Genomic DNA, 25,857 nt, shown 5'->3' on the forward strand with positions numbered 1-25,857 from the left:
GTGCGACGACTTGGGTGGAGATTTGCTGGTACTGCGCACCATCGTTTTCTCGTGAGACGGGTAGCCATATACCCTTCGCAATCGCGCGCACCTTGTGCATTTTTTTGTTCAGATGGAATCTATCAGTCGGAAAACATATCATGCAATCCCAGTTTGGTGACGTACTCAACGTTGGTGCCGAAAAATCGTGTTTTCCGGGAACATATGAACCGGTAAAATTGAGCGCAACTCTATTGGGTCATTTTTTGTGCTCTCGATTGCAAACGTTAGCGCCGGGAAAACGTACTTAACGGGAATGTGTCCACCAGGTTCTACTGTATTTATTAATTTTTCACATCTGTGGTTGTTATTTCTAGGCGCAGCTTTACTGCACTGAACTTCAAGGTCAGCTAAAGCCTTTTCTTCTGCCTGGCATTGCCAATATCTTTTTTCTCTTGAAATTTGCTTCACCGTTTATCCAGACACTTTTGTAGTCCCCTTCGTGTCTGAGAAAACATCAGAAGCTGTAAATGAATGCGTGATTTCGTTCTAAGCAGAGCCAGTTCATGTACCCTCTTAGCACGACACTAAGGCTCTTACCCGCCAAACTGGAACTGCCGCTTGTGGTGGTTCTTGGACTCGTAGTACCTGTTGAGCACAGAGCAGCATTTGTCCCTCAGGTAGTGTGTTTCAATCGACAGGTATGGGTCCAAATGCTTGGAGAAAATCTGGCGCGTCAACTTCTTCAGGAAAGCAGGGTCATTCCCCATCTTGAACTTGGCCAGGTTGGAAGACAGCTGCATAGTCCTACCATGAGAGGCAAACACTGTGGATCACCACCTCCACAAACAAAGAACATGTTGAAGCATTACATGCATTACACATGAACTCTGCCAAGGCTGTCGTAGCATGATATGGTTTGCACCTTTTCGAGTCAGTCACTCATTAGTGATTTCACCTGTCTTTGTTAATGCCATCACTCTGAATATAAAAATGAACTTGTCTAAGCCACGAGTAAAAATTGGGCCAGATATTCTCAGCCACGTTGAACATACTTTCAAAACAGGTGCAAATTTAAGATAGGGTAACTGTATAAAAATACCAGGCAAGACATCAAAGTATGCATACCTTTCCCACATGGTGACTGTTCTACATCCCCAACTATGATGCGTGTGTGCTTTTCAACAAGATGGATTGTATGGCACAGCTACCAGTATCTTTGACTCAGAGCAATTATTTTACTACTGCTGCTGCTCTGTGAGAATGAACCACACCATCTCCCTTGCTGTGTGTTATAGATGCCATCACAAAGAGTAGGAGAGCTCTGTATGTTATGCAACAAAGTGATTGACTCATTCATGGGATTTGAAAAACCAAAGCGACACTTGGGCTACGAGATGCCATAGCTCCAAATTAACTTTGACCACCTTCTTCATAGACCCAAGTACCCATATCAAAAGGAAACCACCATGGCTGGATGTCAAGACTTGCGCTGCTGATGAGCAGACGCCACAGCCGCCAGTGAGCCACCATGGCAGGCGACATGCGACCAAGTACACAAGTGTCATGGTGCAGCATAAAAGTAAGATGAGATGTTCTTTCAAAAGCACTAGAAATTATATATTAAGAAAAAAATGCTATCACTTGTCAACATATTATGAGATTAAGCTTTTGATTTTTCAATTTGTAGGTTCTCTACTAATAAAATAGATGCTTTGAATGTACATACAAAAACTTGTGGGAATCAACCCTGCACAATACTGCATGCTTACAGCACAAACTGCTGAAACCAACAAAACAAACTAAGCCGAGACACTTTTTCAAAACAGGTAGACTCTCACACAAAAGTGATTTTGCCAGATAATTCTACAACCTAGGGCGCTGAGAAATGGCATAAAATTTTAGTTAGAGGAGCAAGCATAAAAGCACTATAAAAGCATCTGGCCAATTACAATAAAAGAGAAAGATGATCAAAACGAATTTTTAGCTTGCACTTTGTGACACTGATGTTCATGTTGGCAGTGCACAGATTAGTTCCCTTTCACATGACATCCAGAAAGATAAATATTTAGGTTATAGAGCTTTGATAAACTAGTTTATAAAATATACCCATCCCGTGCACTGTGGGAATTGATATAAGCGAAGCTTTCTACGCTGTTTGCTTTGATGAACGATAATTAGCAGTGATGTTGACAGCGAATGTTCAATTTTTTCTACATTTAGTCCAATATGAGAGTGGTGAGTTGATGTTAAACGCTCCTTTATGTGCACAACTGCTGTTTGAGTAGTACACGGAACACACAGGGAAACAAGTTTGCTTGTTATATGCCATTGTTCATAATCTCTGAGAGGGTTGAGCATTACCATTGCCTCACATGGCACATCGCATCATGGCAGAAGTGTTAAACTTTAACTGAATTATGGGGCTGTCTGTGCCAAAACCACGAACCAATTATAAGGCACACCGTAGTGGCAGATTCCGAATTAATTTTGACACCTTGGTGTCCTTTCTAAGTGCACTAGCATTGTTGTATTTCGCTCTCGTCGAAATGTGGCAGCCAGGGTTGGGATCAAACCCATGACATCAAGCAATACCATAGCTACAAAGCTACCATGACGGGCACAGAAGCGTTGATTTGACGTGCAACATGTTGATTTGACGTGTGGAGTGTCGCCTAGAGCTTATGGTGGTTTAACGTGGCTTTGCGTCTGCCTACCTTATGTCAATTGTCAACTTGACAAATTCAAATGATGTTTATTTTCAGAAATAGCAAAAATATAATGTACTGTGCCTTCAGTTTACCCACAACTGCTGTTGTGTCTATAGTATCAGCATTTCCCAGCCTTTTCAGGTCAGCTCCCCCCCCCCACCTACCCCCCCCCCCCCCAATTGGAATTGCAAACAAAGAGTGGCAAGGCTGTTCACTCTCTTCCCGACTGCGTCAGTTATACCTATTCTATGCCTTCTCTCCCTACCTCCTCTCTACGATTCTATCTAGCTTCTCTCTAGACTTGCACATTAGTAGAAAGGTAAGTGTTGCAGTTTCTGCAATGCTTTTGCAAGGGGTCATGGATAATTACAGATGTTAAGAAGCTAATGTGGCGATGCCCAAGCAGCTCCAGAGGGCATTGTTCTAACAAGTTTCTCACATCGCCTTTGCTATCTGCCATGCTCCTTCCATGTATATGCACACTTTGAAACATGCCCCGAAGTGGCATGCAAAACAGCCACAGCCCCAGCAGCAGCAGCAGCAGCAGTGGAAAAGTTGAAGAGGCAAAGAAAGCTTCCCTTCAAAAAATTACTTTCTAAGTGACAAGATTTCCCTGCATCCTTGATGACCATAGAAACTCCCTTGAGAAATAGGGCGGTGCCTACTGTAGAATATCTTTAGCCCTTTAGCAAAAAACACACAAGACAAAATGTTGCATAAGGCTGCTTACACTAACACTTACGCTAAATAAATAAGTAAAACACCTGCAGCTGGTTTCTAATGTGCAGTATGCAGCCGACAACTTCACATCGACAAGCTACCTCGCAAGACTGACTGACTAGACTGACTGTATTTTTCTTGATTTCTCGAAAGCATTTGACCGGGTCGCCCATTGCTGTCTGATTTTTAAATTATCTGCCCTTCGATTAGACTCGCTAACCTTATTTTGGCTCCGTAACTTCCTTTCACTCCGCCAGCAGTTCACGGTTATTAACCATTTCCAATCCTCCCTTTCTCACGTAACTTCGGGCGTACCACAGGGGTGCGTTCTCGGCCCCCTATTGTTTTTAACCCATTGAGGGTCGACGCCGTAAATATACGGCGCCGCGAACAGGTCCGAAAATGGTCGATGCCGTATATTTACGGTGCCGTCTGTACGTTTAAAACGCGCGCTAATTTCCTAACTTTTTCTTGCCTGGCATGTGGTGCTACTATGTGGGAATACATGAAATTTTTTTCTCGCGTCTCTCTCTTTCAGTTTTCGTTGTATAGTTTTTTCTTGCTCCGGCGCGTCTGCTACCGCTCGCGCATTGGCGCGCTCGCGGGCGCGCGGCGGTTAGTTTCGGTTTTGTTCCGCACGCGGCTTCTTTTGCTTGCAAAACTGATGGCTATCTAGTTCTTGTCACTCAAAGGGTGACCGCCTGTTACCCGCTCGGTTGTTGCTCACAGGGGTCCGCATACGAAGGATGCCGCCGTGCATGCGTTTCCTTTTTTGGCCCTTTATTCCGAAGTTGCCTCCCACGTCTGCTCAGGGAAGCAGTACCCAGAGGAGGTGCCATGTCTGCGCCAACACCACTCGGCAGCAAAAATATCGCGAGGACACAAGGTACATGCGCGCTGAGTGCAACAAACCGCTCTGCGTGGAGCCATGCTTCAAGAACTACCACACGCTGAAGAAGTATTAGTGCAAAAGGAACATTTGAGACTTGCAAAAAATTTTCGTGTGCGCATTCTTCTTGTGTATTTTTCTCGTGTGCACATTGTGTATAACAATGCACCAATTTTTTAAAAATCTTATAACTTTATTTGCTATTTTTTATTGTTTTTCATGAATAAACAGTCCATATATGCCAACGCCAAACATTTTTTTTTCACTTTACGGTCACCCTAGAAAAATTACAGTAATTTTTTTTCGAAATAGCTCCCTCTGAAGAATTTAAATGTGCAATAAAAAAAATCGACCCTGAGTGGTCGCATGTGGCGAAAAAAATCGACCCTCAAAGGGTTAATCTACATAAACGACTTGCCAGAAAACATTTCTTCCTGCATGCGAATCTTCGCTGACGATTGCATCATATATCGTCCAATAACCTGTGCCGATGACCACTTAACGCTGCAAAATGACCTTTACCGCATTAACAACTGGTGTAAAAAATGGCTTATGTCGCTGAATACAGAAAAATGCAAAATAATCTCCTTCACACGCAAGAAAAACATTTCCTACTACTACTACACCATTAACAACTACCAACTGTCGCAGGCATCATCTTATAAGTACCTTGGTATTCATTTCACACCCAACCTCTCCTGGTCTCACCATATTACCACCATAAGCGCAAAAGCTTCAAAATCTTTAGGATATTTACGTCGAAATTTACATAACTGTCCCACTCACGTTCGTCATCTAGCTTATCAGACTTTCGTTCGCCCACAGCTTGAATACGCCGCATCTATCTGGTCCCCCTGCCAAAATTATTTAATTAACATGCTTGAAGCAGTTCAGAATAGGGCTGCCCGTTTCATTTCACGCAATTATGACAACCATAACAGCATAACGCAAATTAAGCTCAATCTTTCACTTGAACCCCTTAGTGCTCGTCGCGACATTGCCCTTTTATGCCTTTTTCACAAATACGCATGCAGCAACAGACCATTCCCATTTCACCTTGATGCTCCTTCCATCACATCACGTCGGTTGCATAATCACTTAAGTTTCACGCGATTATATGGGTCAACTCACACCTTCAACGCATCTGCTCTTCCACGTGCCATACGTTTGTGGAATGATCTTTCAGACAACATTGCATCCGAACCAGACCACGATAATTTCCGTGAACTCCTGCACTCTTTCTTTTCGCAATAAAAACTTGCCACTAGTATTTCCAGTTTTATTTTACTTCCGGTGCCATGTTCTGTATACTACCCATGTATTTATTTATTTGTTATTTTGACAGCTTTAAGACCAAAGACATCCGTCATTTTTTTGTACCACTGCACGTGTTTTTTTTTCTTCTGTATCCCACTTTGTGCCCGACTGCATTCCTTATATTGATAAATGTTTTTACTGTGCACGCCATTAGTTCCTGCGTTTTTATCATGCCCTACCATTGTGCGTATTTTAAACCCCTGCCAACTGCTCATGCGCCTAGATTCCGCATATTTGTCAGTCTGTCTTTGGTTGTAGTTTCTTTTCTTGTTACTGTTGTCATTGTTATCGGTATACTTTATAGTTCTTGTATCCAGTTTTTCCATATGTATAATGCCAGCCAATATTTTTTATTATTTTTTTTTTCTCCCTTCGTGTTATCCTTTTTCCCGCCCGACCTTGTACTTGCCGCCATACCACATTATCATCGATTCCTCTCCTTTATGTTAACCTGCAAATTTGAGCCGTACGTTGTACACCGACAAGTTACTTTGTACTTTCTTTATTACCCCCCTTACTCAATGCCCTGTAAAGGGGCCTGTAAGGTATGTTCAATAAAATAAATAAAAAAACAAACAAACTTGGTGCAGACTGTATGTGTGCACCAATCGAGTACTTTTTTAATACTTTTTAAATAATGTAAGCCATATTCACCATAATTATACTATGATCTTCACATCCTAGCATATACACAAGGTTGCCAAGTTTCTATCATCTACACTGCACATTATGAAGTGGCATTTATTAAAAGCACAAATGGAGCTAGCAGCAAATAAGCAGTTTATTTGCAAACTTTGGACTCAATGGTGAAAGCAAATGATAGCGATTTAGCCGGGAATGTCTGGTTCCCTGAATAACATAGCATGCTATCTAATGTAACTTCTTGTGCTTTATCCTTACTATATGGCCTCCGAGATGCATTTTCTCCCTTCAAATATTTGCGCTGTAGCACAACGATGACTCCTGCATGTTTCTGCTATCTGTTGTACATTTAAAGCAGGGTGTGTGTTTTTTTTTTTACTCTGACATAGTGGCGCTATTGCAGGAGCATGCGCATCAGAACAACACTAGGTAGGAGATGCAAAACAAAGAGAGGAAGATGAGGCCTATATTAAGAGTGCATTTGCCATTATCCATGCCATTTTTCCCCCTTCTGAATAGCTGAAGTGCTCATTTTGTAGTACCTAAGAAAAAAAAGGTGAAACCGAAAGATTAAAGAAAAACTTTGCCAAGCCGACTTTTTGCATATGAAGAATGGTTGCTTGAACATTTCATTCCTTTCCCATTAGCCCCGATGGGCAGACCTATAAGGAGACTCTGCTAGCCCACTGAGAAGCAAATGGTGTCTCTGTGGACTTAACACCTACATCAGAGTCGACGAAGGGGAAACCTGCAGAGCTGACACCAAGAACTAAGGAGGTTCGTGAGGTGCCTCTGGGGGCTGATAATTATGGTAAGGACACCACCCAGCGGTGTTCTCACATGATGCAGCTGACGATGCCCCGAATAGATTTCTTTTTTTTAACGATATAAGGACACTGAAGAATTTTTTTTTAGAAAGCTAAGTGATATGCAATTTTTTGTGACAGTGTGCAGTCTCCTTGGACAGTTGGCACTCGTGACAGCGCTGGCAAGCAACAATTACTCAAGAGTGCAAAAGTACCATGTAAATTCAATAAGTGTCTCTTTTCACATCTGCAGTATGGTATTGAGGCCGCTTCATTTATAATTTTGTGTTGTGGATATTTGGGTGCCCCATGAATAATACATTTCAAGTTTTGTGGATTACTTTTGTTAAGACAAGCTTTTCATATGATGAACAGATTCTCAGAGTCCTTTTGAAAGTGTCGGGAGCCTACTGTACATATCATACTGCAAGTAAAATTTTGATGCTAACAATAAGGACAGTATGCCCTGAAACAAGAGTTCGAAGTTGTGCTGAATAGTACGCTCAAGGTAGACAGCAAAACTAGAATGACCCTTGTAAACTAGACCAACAAGTACACATAGGTAAGAAAAGCACCAACAGTTGCTCTGTGCACAGCACAGCATGTCCAGAGGGAGTGTCCAATGAGTCGGAGTAGCATGACAAAAAGTGAATATTACATACTTTGAGTAAAGCTCGTACAGACTCCTAAGGTATTTCTCCGGGTCAGTGCGGTCACTCAGGTTTGACTGAATGTACTCCTAGAAAAAGAAAATTGGAATAGCTTCACTTCACTATCTCTTAAACGTTTTTGGACAGCCATGCACACACATGCTCACACACATTTATTCAGCAATGCAACACACTAAAGCATGCGTACTTTGCATGGCTTCTTTATAAGAGCCTAAGTGTTTACACCGTGAAATGCAATGGGAGGAAGAGATATGGCCCAAAACATTCAAGACTCTTCACCCAACCTGCAGCTTCCCATTGTAGATGTTCGAGACAAACTTGCACATCACTTGTTCCGGGTTTGTAAAGACCTCTTCAATCACTTGCTCACTGCGCTCGCAAAGTGGTACTATATCAGAGAACATATCCTTCTTCATGAATGCACCCTGTGGGGTTAATGAAGATGCAGCAAGGTTAAGAACATGCCACCAAAACATTTGGCTACTCTCCTTACCATTTGGCTCTCGTCAATGAATGTGTCAATGCAGTTCGTATAGCCCTAAAAGAGAAAGGCACTTCCTGTAAACATGTGATATGCATCGAAGTGATACACTTCATTCAAATTTTCCCCACAAGAGCGTCACTTGTAGACTAATATTTCTTTCTAATGGCTCTTTCTGCCCACTACGGGTGTGATAGTCGAGCGCCACCGGTTCAAAACGCGTCTGCACCAAACCTGGTGAGCCCACTGAACTGTACATTGCTTGTTTATGAGAGCTGGCGCAGAAATGCGAATGGGAAGAATCCTCACACATTGTTGTCTGTAACCAACTAATTACTGGCATCACATCAGACTGGCTTTGTGAGCACCTGCTTTTCGAAGGCACAATGCCGAGTCTTGACAAGGCAGTTACAATAGCAGAGCACTAAGAAACAACCATAAAAATTATTCAGGAATTAAGCAAAGCGAAGGAGGTGAAGTATGTACGATATTCAGGTGAATGCTCGGCAAAGTCGTGTGACACTTGTCATAATGAGTACACAATCCCGAAGCAGAAGTGCTGTCAGACGCAGCCATCTCGGTGGCTGGCCTGCGGCTTAACGAAAAGTGCTTGTTTAATGTACAAGAACTGACATTCCTGGTACATGTCATAAGCCACAGAGGCCTGGCACCCTTGAAATCGAAGGTCAAGCCTATAGTTCATGCTCCAGCACCCACAAACGTCATTTGTTCCCCGGACTTGTCAGCTACTATGCCAAGTTGATACCCCACTTTGTTGACATCCCAGAGCCTCTTCACCAGTTACTTCATAAAGGAGCTTTTTCTTCCCTGGGACAACAAGACTGCTCAAAGCTTCCATGAGGTGGAGCAACTACTCACAATGTGCAAGGCCGTGCATACATCCAACCCCTTGCTACCTGCAGTAGCAACTACAGATGCTTCAGACTACGGGCTGGGAGCCATGCTTCAACAAATGTGCGGAAACGAACTCTGTACCGTTGCCATCACACTTCAAACTCTGTCGCAAATGAAGCACAAGTGCTCCATGCGACATAGGCATGTGAACATTGGCATATATTTCTTTGGGGAAGGAAGTTCAAACTTCCACCCGACCATCAAGCTCTGGTTACACTCCTCTCATCCTGAGCTGCCGGTCGTCAGTCTACATGAATTGTAAGATCATCGGTGCCCCTTTTAGACTACAATTTTGATGTGCTGCAGCACCGCAGAAGTGGTAACAAGGTGGCATATGCACTATCATGATTGCCTCTGTCAAGGGTACAAGAACAAGAGGAAGAAGTCGTGTTTCTCATTTCCATCTGCATCATGAAGGCACAACTTCAAGCTGTTCAGTCTGACTTAAAGTTACAGCAAGTGATGACTTTTGTCATAATTAAGTGGCTGGCAAAATGCAGCCTTTGACCTATGCTGCGCCCCCTTTTCTATGTGCAGGATGAGCTGGCAGTCATGGACAGCCTACCATTACAGGATGAGCGCCTAATCATCCCGACTGTACTCACATCAACGCTTGCGGAAGCAGCACATGAAGGCCACCAAGGGAATGTTCACACAAAACAGACTTTGCAACCAGTGTTGGTGGCCAGAACTCGACAAATAGGTAGAGCATGTGATCTACTTTTGTAGTGTCTGTCAAGCGGCAATCAGCGAAACCTGTGGTAGTGCCCCTGGAACTAATCCCCCTACCGGAGCGTGCTTGGCAGAAATTAGCGCTAGAGATTGTCTGTCCGTTCACAGCGCTAACGAGAGCTGCAAATTTGCATTAACTTTAGTCTACTTTTATTCGAAGTGGCATGAGGTATGCTTCGTTTCAAGTGTGACATCTAATGCAGTCATCAGGTTCATGACAGCAGCACCCAGATGACAGACCATGAACCACAACTGAAGTCCACCCTTTTCAAAAATTTTCTCCAATAGCTTGGAATTAAACACTCCTGCTCATTGATCTATCGTCCTCAAAGTAACGTACAGGTCAAACATTTCAACAGCGTCTTGATAGACTATGTTCAACTTCCAGTCTTGAAACAGTGACCTACAGGGACAGTGGATTGGAATACCTTGCTGTTTACCACAGAACACCACATGCAACAACGGCAGTGGTGCCGGCTGTGCTTTTACATGGACGTGCTCTATGCACCATGCAGCTGGTGCGCCCAGTCAAGCACTAGCGCCTGGCCAAGGGTGGTTACTCCGGCTGCTGCTGCTAGCCTGGCTGCCAGCCATCCTGGTCTGCCGTTCCTGTCAGCACACAATCCGGGGAGCCCAGTGACTTCCGTTGTGGCCACAGTGCCAAAACTGCAGCCACGCCTCGCGCGACCTTGGCAGCTCCTGTTCGGCGAACCTTAGAAGCATTGCTGGCTGACCCATGGTGCTGCCCCACCCCATCCTTCCTGGGCTGGCAACCCCTTCTCCTGGTTGGGGCCCTTCCTGGTGTGTGGAACTTTCGTGACCAAGGCTGCCACAAGATTTCGTGAACAAGATCCCACATTCCTCCCTCCCAAGGAGGGAGGAATGTGGGATTGAGGTGTCTTCCCGTGCCTTGTACCCCAAATAGCACGTTATGCTTTGCTTGATCTTTGGGAACTGCCGCCGTAACGGTAACATGGTGGACACGGCTAGCATGCCGAAGCTAATTTCCAGCGCAAGCCATGCTTTTCCCTCCCCGGCTCGAGTCACTGCGCGAGCAAGTGCCACCGGGATGTGCCCTGATTGGCCTCCCAAGTGGCAACCCCCGGGCACCTTCTCAACCCGAGCTCTTTTCCGTTCAGCACTTAATCGCAGCGGCAGATGCTCACAGGCCCACAAAGAGTTGGTTATATGGGACCTTTGCTCCCGCGACTTCTCATTCTCGTACTTGGTTGACAGCTTCCGGGTTAGCTCTAGCGCAGCGGGCACACATACTTGATCAGCCTTGCGGTGAGCCTTTGGCAGTAAGTGCCGAGACAGTCACACTGTGGCGTATCTTGGGTGATTAAATCCATGTTTGTTGGCGATCTGACTCTGGAGCCTTCTCTGCGCCGTGTCAGAAAGTCGACGAACCGTGCCGTAGCGCCTTAGTGCGTTGCGGAGTGAAGGAGCGTCAGGCCCTTTTCTGACCATCGCTCATAGGGTGAGCCTTGTGCAAACCCATCTCCACACCACCGCAGATGTGGTAACAAGGTGGCTGATGACATGTACCAAGAATGTCAATTCTTGTACATTAAACAAGCACTTTTCGTTAAGCCGCAGGCCAGCCACCGAGATGGCTGCGTTTGACAGCACTTCTGCTTTGGGGGTGTGTACTCATTATGACAAGCAAGAGAGGGCCGATGATGCTGCAAGAAGACTTTGTCAGCTACATGATGTTTTTGAAGTATCGCCCCATGTAGGGGTTTTTCTATAAGTTTGCTAGTCATCAATGAAAGGTGGCTACTTTGTGGTTCATAATGCAGTCCAAACGAAGCCCTGGCTGCTTTCAGTTTTAAACATAGAGTTGCAGTTGTATGCTATGCATGTTTTCGGCACCGAACCAACGTAGAGCTACCACTGGAGTTGCAATATGGTACATGGCACGGGTGTTTTATAGCAGTGCGCATCCTTCTTTTTGTGTTTTTTTTTTTTGTCCTGGACTTGCTTCCGAGATCGGGCCAATGCACATGACCCTTCCTAAAGGTTTCACAACTAATTCACTAGGACAGAGCAGATGCGTCATTGCACCATGGAAAAGGCAGAAAACGCTTCGCATTACATAGATGTCAACTACAGTACTTTTCAAAATTTTCAGTGACTACGGATCGCACATTTTTCTAGGTTCTTTTTCCTGAACATATGAGCAAGCTTTACTGTAACATAATTTTGGCAAATACTTGCTGTATGCTTGGATCTTTAGGGAGGCTTTCATTCACTTTGTTTTTCTAATAGATGTTGAATAATTGAGTTTGCTTGCACATGCTCTTACATGGCTTGCCTCGCTTTTACTATGGCTGCATGTACTGTAATTGCATTCTCTTATAACGCACTTGATTTTTCATTCTTCTCGCCCTTCATTATTGGTTTGGACATAGCTTAGGCTAAGCCTGCTGCACTGCTGTTTTTGCTGGGATCAGCCCCTTGACACAACACATTACAAGAATGACAACAACCAAACAAGACAAAAGGCTATGCAAAACTGTCAATGGTGTTTTTTTTTTTTGTTATAGCGCAAGCTTGACACAGACAACAGAAGGCACATCTGACACACACAGCGCATGTGCCTTCTGTTGTTTCATTGTAATTCTGTAGACAATGGGACCGTTAACCAGCATATCAGTAGTACATCTGCCCATACAAAGCTGGTGTGTGTGTGTGTGTGTGTGTGTGTGTGCGCGCGCGTGTGCGTGTGCGAGTGTGTGTGTGTACACACACACACACACACACACTGTCCCCTACAGCATGAGCGCCAGAGTGGAATGTTACTGCTTTCTTTTTCTCCTTCAGCCACCACAGAGACAGAGGGCAGTTGGAGAAGAAAAGGGCTTTCTTTCCCAAATGCTCCACAGCAGCACCTAAACCTTCCATCACACCAAGGCTCTTGCGTGACAGCACTTGCATCTCAGAGAGCTATAGTAGTTAGCCTTACAGTGAAAACCTTGTAAGCATTTCCTAAAGGTAATGCCTTTGAACAGGCAGAAAACAAGAATTTAGTCATTTTCATTCAGCCCCTACATACACACTTCAGAATTTGTCTGCACATGCCCCTAACAAGTCCACGAATTTCCCAAGGTATAATATCGGTGCATGATCTAGTTCCCCCAGGACACCATGAAAACGCCCATATAACAATTTGAGTGCTCTAAGTCATCTTACTAGCTTCACTGTAAAACAAGATAAAACTTTGGTGGTATCAAGCTATCTTCAATAATTCAATTTCCTTGCCATATGGAGATAGCCATCTTGCACGCTTCGTCATCATTATGTTCAACGAAAAATGTTCAAAAAAGCCACACACACACAGATATATATATATATATATATATATATATATATATATATATATATATATATATATATATATATATATATATATATATATATATATATATATATATATATATATATATATACTCCCTGCGCTGTCTGGTCATGGCAGCATTTCAAGGTAACTCGTTCTGAATAAGGGAGCACAGCCTCAAATTGCAAGTACTTTCAAGTGTCTGTGGCCTGTACTGCCTGCTGCGTCTGTGCAGACTGCACATAACTTCAACGAGGACCATATAAGGATGCACACAACGGCACTGACTCAATCTGGCAGCTGCAGTTGCGGCGGCATGTCCTCCTTCTAAGACAATTCTTCTTGCCAACAGGTTGGTTGATTACTTCTGTATACAATCTAAAAGTTCATTCTGCCGCAACTGCTGCCCAAACTTCTTGTTCCACTGTTTGTAGTGTAAATACTTCGCTATGAACTGGTGAAAAAAAAATTATATCTCTTGAGGCATTGCTCAATGAAAAGTTGGATACGCTGATCTATGATTTAGTGTCACAAATTAACATCAAGCTGCAACAAAAATGAGGACTTCGTGAGCACGCTTAGCTTTGCAAAAGTGTTCAGTTCATGAACAAAGAACTCAACACAATGAAACTAAAACAGAAAGAACTGGTAACCTCAAACAGGGCCCTCTTATGACTTAACGAAGCACTCTAAAGAAGGGTGGCTGATTTAGAGCAGTATTCGAGAATGAATAATGTGGAAATTAAGGGAATCCCTATATCGCAGGGTGAAGACTGCAGAGTCATTCTGAATTGAATTGGCGATGCTATCAAGTACCCTTATCTCACCCGCTGATATTTACACTGCTCATCTTGTTGCCTCTAGGTCAAATGAGAAGAGCATCATTGCTCGCTTCTGCTCACGCAATAAGGAAAATGAGTTCATCAGGAAGGCGAGAAGCGCTAGGCTTCGCACTGACCACACTGGTTTCACTGGTGGCACTAGCATGCCAATCTATGTGAATGACCACTTGACCAACTGACAACAAGAAGGTGTTCTCGAAGATGCTGGCACTCAAAAAAGGAAAACAAGTGGAAATACGGACGGAAAACTGCCAGACAAAAGCCCGCAAAACAAATGACAGCAGGGTCTATCGCACTATCACTTAGTCCGACCTTGGAATCTTCAAATGATTCATTGTAAATATTATTTTTTTTTACTTTTTCCCCTTTCTTTTTTCATGGCCTTGCTCTCCCCCGGTGACGTAAAATGTCGTGTTACCGCAAATAAACGATCACTCATTGACTTCAATGCTCGTAGCCTTCATAAGAACATAGATGCATTTAATAACTTCATTGCCTCACTTCAGCACATCTTCACATTTATCTGTATATTGGAGACTTGGCTTTCTGATGCCGACAACATCAGCAGTTTTCCATTTTACCAAGCAGAGTACTGTCATCGTCCACCTGATAGACATGGTGGAGCCGCCATTTTTATTTCACAAGATGTCAGCTACACGCGCAGATTTGATTCGTAATGGTTTGCTGTACAAAAAAAATTACGCGGCTGATGGTCCTCCATTGCTTCTAGTTGTGCCCGAAAACCTGCACCCTGCTGTCCTTCGTTCCATGCAGGATGATATCACATCCGGGCACCATGGCTTTGCACGCACACTACACTGACTTCGACAGAGATTTTTCTGGCCCAAGCTCTGGAACACCACGAAACAGTATGTCGCCAGGTGTATTGTTTGCCAGCGCCACAAGCAAAAGACGATCGCTAAAGCAGGCTGTTTGCAACCAGTTAGGCCAGCGACGTTACCCTTTGAAAAAGCCAGCATCGACTTGCTCGGCCTTCTCCCAAAGATGCCAGCTGGCTACTGCTGGATTATAGTATGCATAGATTACCTTACTTGCTACACGGAAATGGTGACACTTCCATCTGCCTAAACATAACAGCGCAAACACCTAAGACGAGCCACAAAAAGAAAGACACGACACACACTGGCGCTGACTAACAACTTCCTTTTTTCTTTTCGTCGTCGATGCATATATATACCTAGGCCACACAACCGCACAGGCGCAGAGAATACATTACTGACATCTGCCAACTTATCATATACGCAAACGTAGGAAATCAATTTCTGATGGGTGCAGGGACAAAGATGTGTCACTAATGCAATCATTCCCTTGCCTTTTTATGCGATAGGCCTCTAAAGCAAGCCGCGCATGTTCATTCTTGCTTTTTCAGGAATTATCGTCCAATCAAGTCGCGCCTCACAATTGCTGCAAGAGTTTATATCAGTCCGAGAGTTTAAGGTCCCATCAGTATAATCACTGATGGGACCTTATCATGTGTGCAAATTATTTTCATTTTTTTTTTTCTGAATGAGGTTTCACTATACCTTGAGAATGTGTTCCCTCAGCCCCAGGTGTTGTATTGGTAGACCGTAACTATTATGTGCATTACATTGCCGCGATGCAAATGGTCGTGGTTCAGAACCACTGGTCCAAAGAAACTAAACAAAAGACATAAAAACCAAAGGCACCCACCCTGAAGTGCGACAGAACAGCCGCAACTTGCCTCATGGTCTCCTTGTCACCTTCATGATGTGCTCGGACAAATTCAGCAATTAAGGCCTTCTCAATCTCGTTGTACTTCTGAGCAATCCTCAAACGTGCCTTCTCAAACCTGGAACAAAGTCTGAACGTTACCGGCCATAGAGGATAACAAGAAACAGCAACTCACCTACATGCTAGTAGTGCACACAAAGTGGCAAGCAATCTCAGAAGCAGCCACCACATCACTGCTTTCAAACACGTCTAAAATCATTAAAGGGACCGACAACTCACCAAAATCTGTTGCGAGATTGTATTGCAAATAAAAGAATACACTTCATAGTGACGGAATCAAACAGAACATCAGTACTTGAAAGTGGCAAAATGATTTAAATTAGAAAAGAAAGTACGTAATAATACCGTGCGCTGCAAGAACTCTACTTTGAAACTAGTTGGATCCACCCATGCGATCACAAACTGTAAATAAGTTAGGTGCAATTATGTTCACCATGCTATTTGCTTAATAAAGCTTTCATTATAATTTACGTGCCTTTGCATACTTTTGGTGATTATTAATATCGCAAAAAGAAAAAAATTCATGTTTACAAGTGGCACTGCCATCCCATGAATGAGTGGAACGGCAGAATATGAGCATCTGGTGACACCCTCATTGCGTGGCATCACACCTAAATGCTTTTGTAAGCATGTGAGCTAGGGAGTCTCCCAGTATTCCTTGTGGCAATATATTGCTACAGCAGAGCTATGTCATTTACCAAGAGCAGACCTATCACAATTGAAGCAACAATGAGGGCAATGACAATATAACCTGGCAGAGTGACTGTTTGTTCTTGGCAGGGCTACATGCATATGCGCCAATAAATATATCTGTATGTAGTAATTCCTGTGCACCTTTACATGTAACATTTTAGGTGGAGGTTTGCGGTCCCTGTCCTTGCCTTGGAGCTCCGCAGCAGACGGCCACTCAAGGTTTCCACCACAGCCTCCGGTCAATCAACCTCGACCACGCCGGCTGCCCTACCTACCACGACTTTCATCATGCTTTCCATCCCCAAAGATCCTGGTGTCTTCTCAGGCCTGGACAGTGCTGATGTCGATGGCTGGCTGAACCTCTACAAATGCATCGGCACTAACAACAAGTGGAACCATACTATCATGCTCGGAAACGTTACCTTCTACATTGGCCGAATGCTTCGAGTATGGTTTCAAACCCATGAACACGAGGTCACAAGCTGGGACAGCTTCAAGCAGAAGATTCGCGACTTATTTGGGAACCCCTTGGGTTGACAGCCTACTGCCAAGAAGGGATTGCTTGTGCGTAGATGTCAACGGAGCCATATGTAACCTATATAGAAGACATCTTAGCTCCCTGCTGCAAAGCCAACGAAAATATGGCTGAGGCGGATAAGTTGCACACGTCCTTAAAGGTATTGCAAGATGCCTTTAACTTACTTGTGTTTACAAATGTTACGACTTGTTGACAGCATCATTAAAAAATGCCACTGCCTGGAACAAAGCAAAAGCCAATGCATCACACATCAGTTCCAGCATCTGCTGAATACCGCAGCGACATCATCGTGTGATGATCTCTTTCACTCAGCCAGCAGCTGTGATAATGCTACGGGTCCCATTCAGCATGAACTTGAGGCGGCTGCCCCAACTACCCTGGAACCTAATTCCTTCGGCCAAGCTGTGTTTCCTATACCCCATGTCCAAGCTACGTCATACAGGAGATTGCCAATATAGGTATCTACTCTGCTTCCCCAGCTCCTCGCTCCGATGTCCAGCCACATTTCACAACTCTACCTTCACCCACATCAAACTTTCCTCCACTGTTTCAGAATCCACCCGCATGGCAAATTCCCGACGACAAGCCTATTTGTTTTCATTGTCACCGGGTCATCCATATCTCCTGCCACTGCTGGAGCTGCTGGACTTCTACACGACAGTCAAATTTTCCCGAATACTTTAATGCACCTGGACACTATCACTTGTATATGCCCAGATCTGACCAAGTTGCCCTTCAAGAACAGGTGGCTGAGCCCCGCTACTCCTGCTCGCCTTCACCCCAACGCCACCAACCTGGCTCCCCTCAGCCTCACTGACCATCCTCCCCAACCTTTCTGCAATGCTCCCAGACTGAAAACTAAGCAACACAACTCCAAGAGGTGGCGCTGCATCTTCAACCAATCGAAAATCCTCTATAGACGATCCCTACCTAACAGAACCTCCTGGATGTACAGATTGATGGTGTGCAAGTCACTGCACTCATCAACACTGGGACACACCTTTCCATCATGAGTGCCGATTTTCGTTGAAAGCTCAAGAAAATTCTGATGCCAACGATGACTCAAGTTCTCTGTGTCGCTGTTGGCAGAACAGCTGCTATCGTTAGAATGTGCAGTGCTCATATTTGCATCACTGATCGCCAGACAGTTGTTCTATGGTTGCCCCTGCCAAATGCCTGCATGACATGGTGCTGGGCCTCGACTCCCTTACCACACAATTCATCTTAATCTTCCCCTTCTGGATCCCGCTGACCAACCTCCGAGTGACCCACCTCCCAATGATATGCGAAACACCAACAGCTCATGGTGCCATAAAGGCTCTGTATGTACAGGCTGCCATCACTGTCTGGACAAACACTACTGGCTGATCTTGAAGCTACTAAAGCATAAAAACAGTCTGAAAAAAATAGAAAAAGGTATATGTTACTTAAGAAATAATTCATCAATTCTGAAAGCAAAAACCACATGACTATCACCTTGAGAAGCAACAGATCAAATTCTTACAGCCAGACCTGCACTTGTTGGCTTCTCCAACATGCTGGTATACAACTGCTATCATGCTCATTGTTTACGATTGTTTCCAGCATAGGGCTGCATAAATATGACCGTGACTATAGATTTAAAAAGAAATAAGGCTCTTATAAACATATTCCTCTACTGTTTACCATATATAACCAGTGGGCCTCTTCTATCTTCCACTTCTGGCTACTTGTGGGATGCTGGAACACAGTCATTCATTTTTTATAGGTCTGTGTGGTCTCTGGCTGCCTATGGGCTGCCAGAACAGCCAGGACAATTTTAGACTGGTAATGCACCGAAAGCTCACTGGCTGCTAGCAGACAACAAAACGAACAATACGTGCAGCTGTAAAGGCTGGCTAATGAGCCGTTCCTAATATTTTTTGCATCACTGGACTAGATGCCACTTTCTTTCGGGTATGAGCCATTGCAACAAGTCACTTAAGACTTTTGCCTTAGACAGATGTCGCTTATTTGACTTTGCAGAACACTATTAGATTATGGTACATGTTTATGGTACAAAACCGCAGATATTTCTCAGAAACCAGCATTAAATTATATACCAGATATGGCAACTGAGGCCAAGAAAAGAAGGATCGAGGGCTTTTCGTGTACAGTGCCTAGTCTATGTTGACAGGCTTATGTTAATGCTAGTCAAGTTTTTTTTTCATTGTAAACAAGCAACTAATATTTAATTTTAATAAGCTAACATTTATTACCTTCATTATTCAATAAGGTGCCAATGCAAAGGTTGTGGAATATGTCAAGAAATGACTGATACCAGCTTGTGTAGCAACCAAGGTCATGTGTAGTCTATTTCTTTAAAAAGAAAAATGAGAAAGAAGCTGCAAAAATGATTTAAAAGTCCACGTAACAATGCGTCCATGGACCAGTAATATCAGTGGTCTCAGACGTAAATGTTGTCATCAGTGCGATGCGTATATTACGAATGTGCAAATCTGGAGCATGGTCTTGTTACGGTTCGGAATGTGAACCATTGCAAGATCACGCTACTTCGCATTTGGCAGGGACCAAACATGCGCACCAAAAACTGCGGACACGTTGAGAAAAAAGTGCGGCCGCTTGTTCCTAGTGCCCCTATTTGACACAGTTTGCATAAAGATTGATGTAATATTTGGTGCGCACAAGCGCTATCATGGTCACAGTGGTTTATTTTTACATTTTACTTATTTCAAGCCCTTTCTTTCTTGTTAAAAAATGTCTTCACAAATCCTAGGTTGATTAAAATGCTGTAATCGGTCATTTGTCACCGTCATACAAAACTCTTTCACTGGCATCTCATCAACTAGCTAAGTTTATAAATTTAGCTTATTAAACATATTTGTGCACAATGAACAAGAAATATTCAAAGTGGCCACCATGAACAACACCGATAAATTAAGGTACAGTGCCGCCATTTGAGTAGTGCCCTCTGGTAATTTTTAATTCTTGGCGACCTGCAGTTAAGAGAGCAGAATACCACAGAATAAATGTGAAGTGACATACTGGTCATCGCACGTTTGCCAGTATTTCACATCGCTTGCCGAGAAAAAGCTCCAAGATATTTTTGAAAACAATAAAGGGATAAAAACGTTCACTGGCTTGCCGGTCTGCAGCGTCAACCAATTTTTTTAATTAGCTTGATTATTCTGGCCTATTTGCGGTTACACCACAGGTACCATAACGCCAATGTAGAACAGCAACAGATATCTTGTGTGCCGAAGGATGGCTTATTAAAATTTTTGGACCCGATCTGCGCAAGGCACGTCGTAAGTATCACTGCCGCGAATGCAATTTTGCAGGCTTGCATTTTCGCAGAACTTTTAATTAGGACCACCATTTGGCTGCTAAGATTAACTAAATATGAAATGTTACATCCATGGCTTGCCTTCAGTGGCAGCAGAAGTCTGATCTTGTGCGGTATGGCCCTGCAGAAGATATTGTAATAATAATATTTGGGGTTTTACGTGCCAAAACCACTTTCTGATTATGAGGCACGCCGTAGTGGAGGACTCCGGAAATTTTGACCACCTGGGGTTCTTTAACGTGCACCTAAATCTAAGCACACGGGTGTTTTCGCATTTCGCCCCCATCGAAATGCGGCCGCCGTGGCCGGGATTCGATCCCGCGACCTCGTGCTCAGCAGCCCAACACCATAGCCACTGAGCAACCACGGCGGGTGAAGAAGATATTGTAGCCTGAGTGCAAATTTGAATGAAGACTGTGGTTGCCATTGGATATTTGTGACCAGAAGTTTCATGAAAGCAAGCAGGTCATTTGTCAATGTGCTGCACTATCATCCCTGTAACCGAATGAAGTGCATGTGCGAAATAGATTTAGAATGTCACACGCATGGCATCCGCCCAATGAATCGATGCAGATTTACTTACCAATAGAGCGCGAAAGCGAGTGCTAAAATGTAAAACAATGCTGATAAGCTACAAGATGAACAGGCTGCACGACCCTATTCACTGAGCACGACTTTCCTTCCCAACAGTCACATGAAATGAGCGACAGTTCAAATCTTTAGATGGTCCACATTTACACTATCGCATAACACTTATATAAAGCATTCATAATGCATTGTATAGCACAAAACGGTTTTCATTTTCTTGTGGCCTAGTTACAATTATGGCAACAAACACACCCACAGGTGGAGAGTTTTCATTTTTCCGGGAGGTGCTCGGGCCGGACCAGCTTTCGGGCAACCACTCCCGCGTGCACGTGCACACGCACGCACGCACACGCACGCACGCGCACGCACGCACGCACGCGCACACACACACACGCACACACACACACACACCTTGTACTTGAAGAAGCTTTGTGTGATTGTCGCATACTTGGCTATCACTAGTACTGCTTCAGCTTTCCGGCGAAACTGAAGCCTCTCTCTCTCTCTCTCTCTCTCTTGTGAGTCCAAGTATAAGCGCTGCTGCGCATGACTGCTATTGATTCTGATTTCGAGTGAATCCGGCTTGGCCTCATTTTGGTTATAGAGTAAATAAGTGTTCCCCAATTATCATGCACCAAGATTTCAAAAAAGAAGTTGCGTTACTCGAAGAAAACCTAGTGCACATTGTTTACGGTACAGTGGAATAAACACCAGTAATTCTTTTGTTATTGAGATTTAATTTAATAATTGCTGTCCTAATTTTCAGTGTCAAGGAGGTATGCATAAGCACCCCAAAATTATATCTAAATGTGGTGTTTCCAGCGATGCACTAATTGTCTACAGTTTTTTTTTTTTTTCGACTCGCAAAGGAACCTTGCGAAAAATGAGAAGTGCAACCTGGCTGCGCTCCCACCCGCATCATAAAGCAGCACCCTCAATTAGGCTGATTGAAAGCAACTGCATTGCCTCTTGCAAACCCGAAGAGAGAGCGCATCATCTTAACAATGGTTTAGAAGGAGCACAAAAAGCAGGTTTCGCGACTTTCCAGCTATTCCTTCCTCTCATTTCTATGTCACACTTATTATCCGTCTCTCAAGGCTGATTTATCACACTGATAACAAAAATCCCTTTATAATACGGCCGAAGCGCCGCTCTGACCACACACGAAATGCGAAAAGCAATGGAATAGGTATAGAATGTTTCAAGGTGTGATTTCTTCGAGGTGTGATGAAAACGAAAATAGAATGAGATGCTCAAACTTGCTGTTCTTTGGCATAGAAGATAATGTTCGAGAAAACTGGGCTGCGTCGGAGTGGAAGATAATTTCTTTCTGCTCAGAGAAACTTGGTATCGCTGTAAGGGGCGCCCAGTTTGACAGAGTGCATAGAATAGGCAAGTTCACTGATGAAAAGTGCAGACTTATCATTGCTAAGCTGACATATTTTAAAGATAAAGGACGCATCTTGGCTGCTGCGCACAAACTAAAAGGTTCTGGTTTTTACGTTCGGGAGGACTTTTCATTTTCGACACGACAAGCCAGAAAACAATTGATCGATTACGCAAAAACAATAAATAAATCATTCAAACTTTCAGTTGACCGACTGCGCATTGATAATAAATCTTATGCATATGATGCCAGAAAGCGTTCAGTAATAGAAATCAGCAGATAGCTAGACCAAGACACATGTGAAGCGCCGCTAACTCATTGCATTGCTACATCGTTAACAATATCATTCACTAATATTAGAAGCCTGATGTTGAAACGCGAACTCGTCTCATCTTATCTTGAAAACTGCGACTGCACTATTCTTGCTCTTGCCGAAACCTGGCTTTCCTTCCGAGTTAGCCGATCCCGAAATTCTTCCTGTTAAGCTAACCTATAATATTTATCGCTGCGATCGCTCCGATAGAAGAGGTGGTGGCGTCCTCCTCGCTATTAAATAGACTATCGCATCATACATTATTGACACATCTTCAGGTCTGGAGATTGCCTGGGCCACATGCCGCTGCCGTTCCGCTAAAGTTTTAATAGGCGTTTGTTACCGCCCTCCAAATTATAGTCATTGCTTCGTTGATGAACTGCGCAACAGCATTGCTAAAGCCACCCAGCTCTGTCCAACTGAGTTCACATACCTCATTGGCGACTTTATTCTTCCTCTCATTGATTGGCCAAACTTGTCATCATCCTGCAGTTTTTCATTATAATTCATTAGCCTAACATTAGATTATAATCTGTTCCAGATCATTAAAGAACCTACCCATGGCTCTAACATCTTAGATCTTATACTAACTAACGCCCCAGAAACTATAGAACAAGTAACATGCTCGGATGGTTTCAGTGACCACAGATTACTGAACGTATCCATCAGTATCCCATTACCATTTACAGGTGTCTTAAGTAAGACAATTCGTGACTACAACAAGGGAAGTTACGAAGTAATCATCATTGAGCTAGAATCATTTCTTGAACATCATTTTCTACCCTCGTTCCACACTAGGTCTGTTCATGATAACTGGGTCATGTTCAGAGATAAGTTATGCGCATTGGTTGAGCAGAACATTCCTTTAATCAGAATAACTGAAGACAAAAACAAACCATGGTTCGCTAAGTCCCTTCATCTACTCAGAAACAAAAAGAAACGTTCATACAGAACTGCAAAATGAACCGGCACCCCATCAGCTTGGGAAAGGTATCTTAACTGTTTAAGTTCTTACTGCTCCGCTCTCAATGTAGCCAAAAATAAATATTTTTCCCAAGACCTTCCTTCCCTACTGAAATATAATCCCAAAAAGTTCTGGCAAATTATATCTCCTGAACGCAATACTAATGACATCTCGTTACGCAATAAAGAAAACAACATTCCAATTCCTAACAGTGAGTGCGCTTAAGTTTTTAATAAATTTTTCTCATCCGTATTCACGAAAGAAAGTATTATGAATTTGCCCATTGTTGCGGACCTAGATTACCGGTACATGCAACCTATTGACATTACTATTGATGGTATTGTTAAGCTTATTAATAACTGGAAAGTTTCGTCTTCGGCAGGTATTGACAATATTAATTCTAAATTACTAAACAATACAGTATCAGTATCTAGCAAGTTTTTATTTCACATTTTTCACCAATCTTTAATGACAGGTCAGATACCGCAAGATTGGAAAACAGCCAAAGTCATACCGATCTTCAAAGACGCTGACAAGAACTTAGTTGAGAACTACCAACCGATATCGCTAACGTGCATATGCTGTAAAATGATGGAACATATTATTGCATCTCATGTTTACCAACATCTAGAGTCGAACAACTTCTTTTTTCATAATCAACATGGTTTCAGGAGAGGTTTGTTGTGCGAAACCCAACTGCTTGAATTTATGACAGATTTACATTTTAACATGGACTCAAACCTTCAAACTGACAGCATCTTTCTGGATTTTTCTAAAGCTTTTGACTGCGTAGCTCATTGTCAAACTTGATTCACTAACTCTATCCTGGCTTCGAAATTTTCTTTCTAACAGACAGCAGTTTACTTTCGCTAACAGCTTCTCCTCGCACCTTTCAGATGTTTCATCCGGTGTACCACAAGGAAGCGTTCTTGGTCCCTTACTCTTTCTGATGTACATTAATGACATACCCAATAACTTATCATCATGCATGCACATTTTCGCTGACGACTGCATTATCTATCGTTCCATTAACACCTCCGATGACCACCTGACCCTCCAAAATGATCTTAACCAAATTATTAATTGGTGTGACACCTGGCTAATGACTTTAAATTAATCAAAATGTAAAGCGATGTCCTTCACCCACAAGCGCACTAACTTGGACTATTCTTACTGTATTAAAAATGTCCCATTATCTCAGCCCTCATCATTTAAATATCTAGGCGTAAATCTTTCAACAAACGTCTCCTGGACTTCTCACATTACTACCATCTGTGCCAGTGCTTCTCGATCACTGGGTTACCTGCGACGTAACCTTCGGAACTCACCTCCACTTATCCGCAAACTGGCATTTCAAACATTTGTTCGCCCTCGACTTGAGTTCGCCGCTCCAGTCTGGTCTCCCCACCAAAATTACTTAATTACCATGTTGGAATCAATCCAATATAGAGCCGCACATTTCATTTCCCGAAATTATGACTACCGTTCTAGCGTAACTCAAATAAAGATTCACCTTTCACTTCAGCTGCTAAGTAATCGTCGTGACATAGCCCTTTTGCCATAATTTCATAAATACGCCCACCACACTAACAAACGTTACCTACACCTAGAAACGTCATCGCACACATCGCACAGATTATACAATCATCATAGCTTCACGTGCATCTATGGCAAAACAGAGGCATTTAACTGGTCTGCAATCCCATGTGCCATTTGGCTCTGGAACAACCTTCCCGACAACATAGTTGCGGAAACTGATCGCGAAAAATTCAAGCACTCACTGAACTCGCTTAACCCTTGTTAACAATTAATACCACGCTCACTGTTCTGTGTTATTTTTTCTACCTTTTTCTTGCACTGTTATATGTTTGTAACAAACTCATAGAGTTCCTTTTTATTGTACTCATATGCAGCTTTATGTAGCTAATGTTTCTCTGACTCTTAGGCTGTGCACTTGGCTGCTGTTTCTTTTTTAATAGTTAGTATATATACTTGATTGTTATTATTGTTATTGTATGTACTTGATTGTATGGCCCCCTTACTCAATCCCCATGTAGGGGCCTTGTAAGGTATTTTACAAAAAATAAATAAATAAATAAAGTATGGGCATTGCTCGCATGGCATCGAAAGAGTGCACCTGAAGCTATATTTTGAGCCAGAAATTTGCTTTGGCCCAAAGCCAAATTAAAGTGACTGTCTTATTTTTCATAAGAATGTATACGTGCAGCAAT

General features: G+C 43.2%; 1 protein-coding gene across 1 annotated transcript in view; it reads right to left on the reverse strand.

Annotated features, from left to right (window-relative positions):
- The window catches only part of Sec10 (Exocyst complex component Sec10), a 196,718-nt gene that overhangs the window by 128,760 nt on the left and 42,101 nt on the right, over positions 1 to 25,857 (reverse strand). Inside the window, exons 5-9 of the mRNA XM_070527533.1 lie at positions 15,738 to 15,876; positions 8,229 to 8,273; positions 8,020 to 8,160; positions 7,727 to 7,803; positions 580 to 786 (exon numbers count right to left, since the gene is read on the reverse strand). Of these exons, the coding sequence (XP_070383634.1) occupies positions 580 to 786; positions 7,727 to 7,803; positions 8,020 to 8,160; positions 8,229 to 8,273; positions 15,738 to 15,876 (609 nt within the window). The remainder of the gene's footprint in view (positions 1 to 579; positions 787 to 7,726; positions 7,804 to 8,019; positions 8,161 to 8,228; positions 8,274 to 15,737; positions 15,877 to 25,857) is intronic.

Source organism: Dermacentor albipictus, chromosome 10, assembly GCF_038994185.2.
Source record: "Dermacentor albipictus isolate Rhodes 1998 colony chromosome 10, USDA_Dalb.pri_finalv2, whole genome shotgun sequence".
Classification (NCBI taxonomy): domain Eukaryota; kingdom Metazoa; phylum Arthropoda; class Arachnida; order Ixodida; family Ixodidae; genus Dermacentor; species Dermacentor albipictus.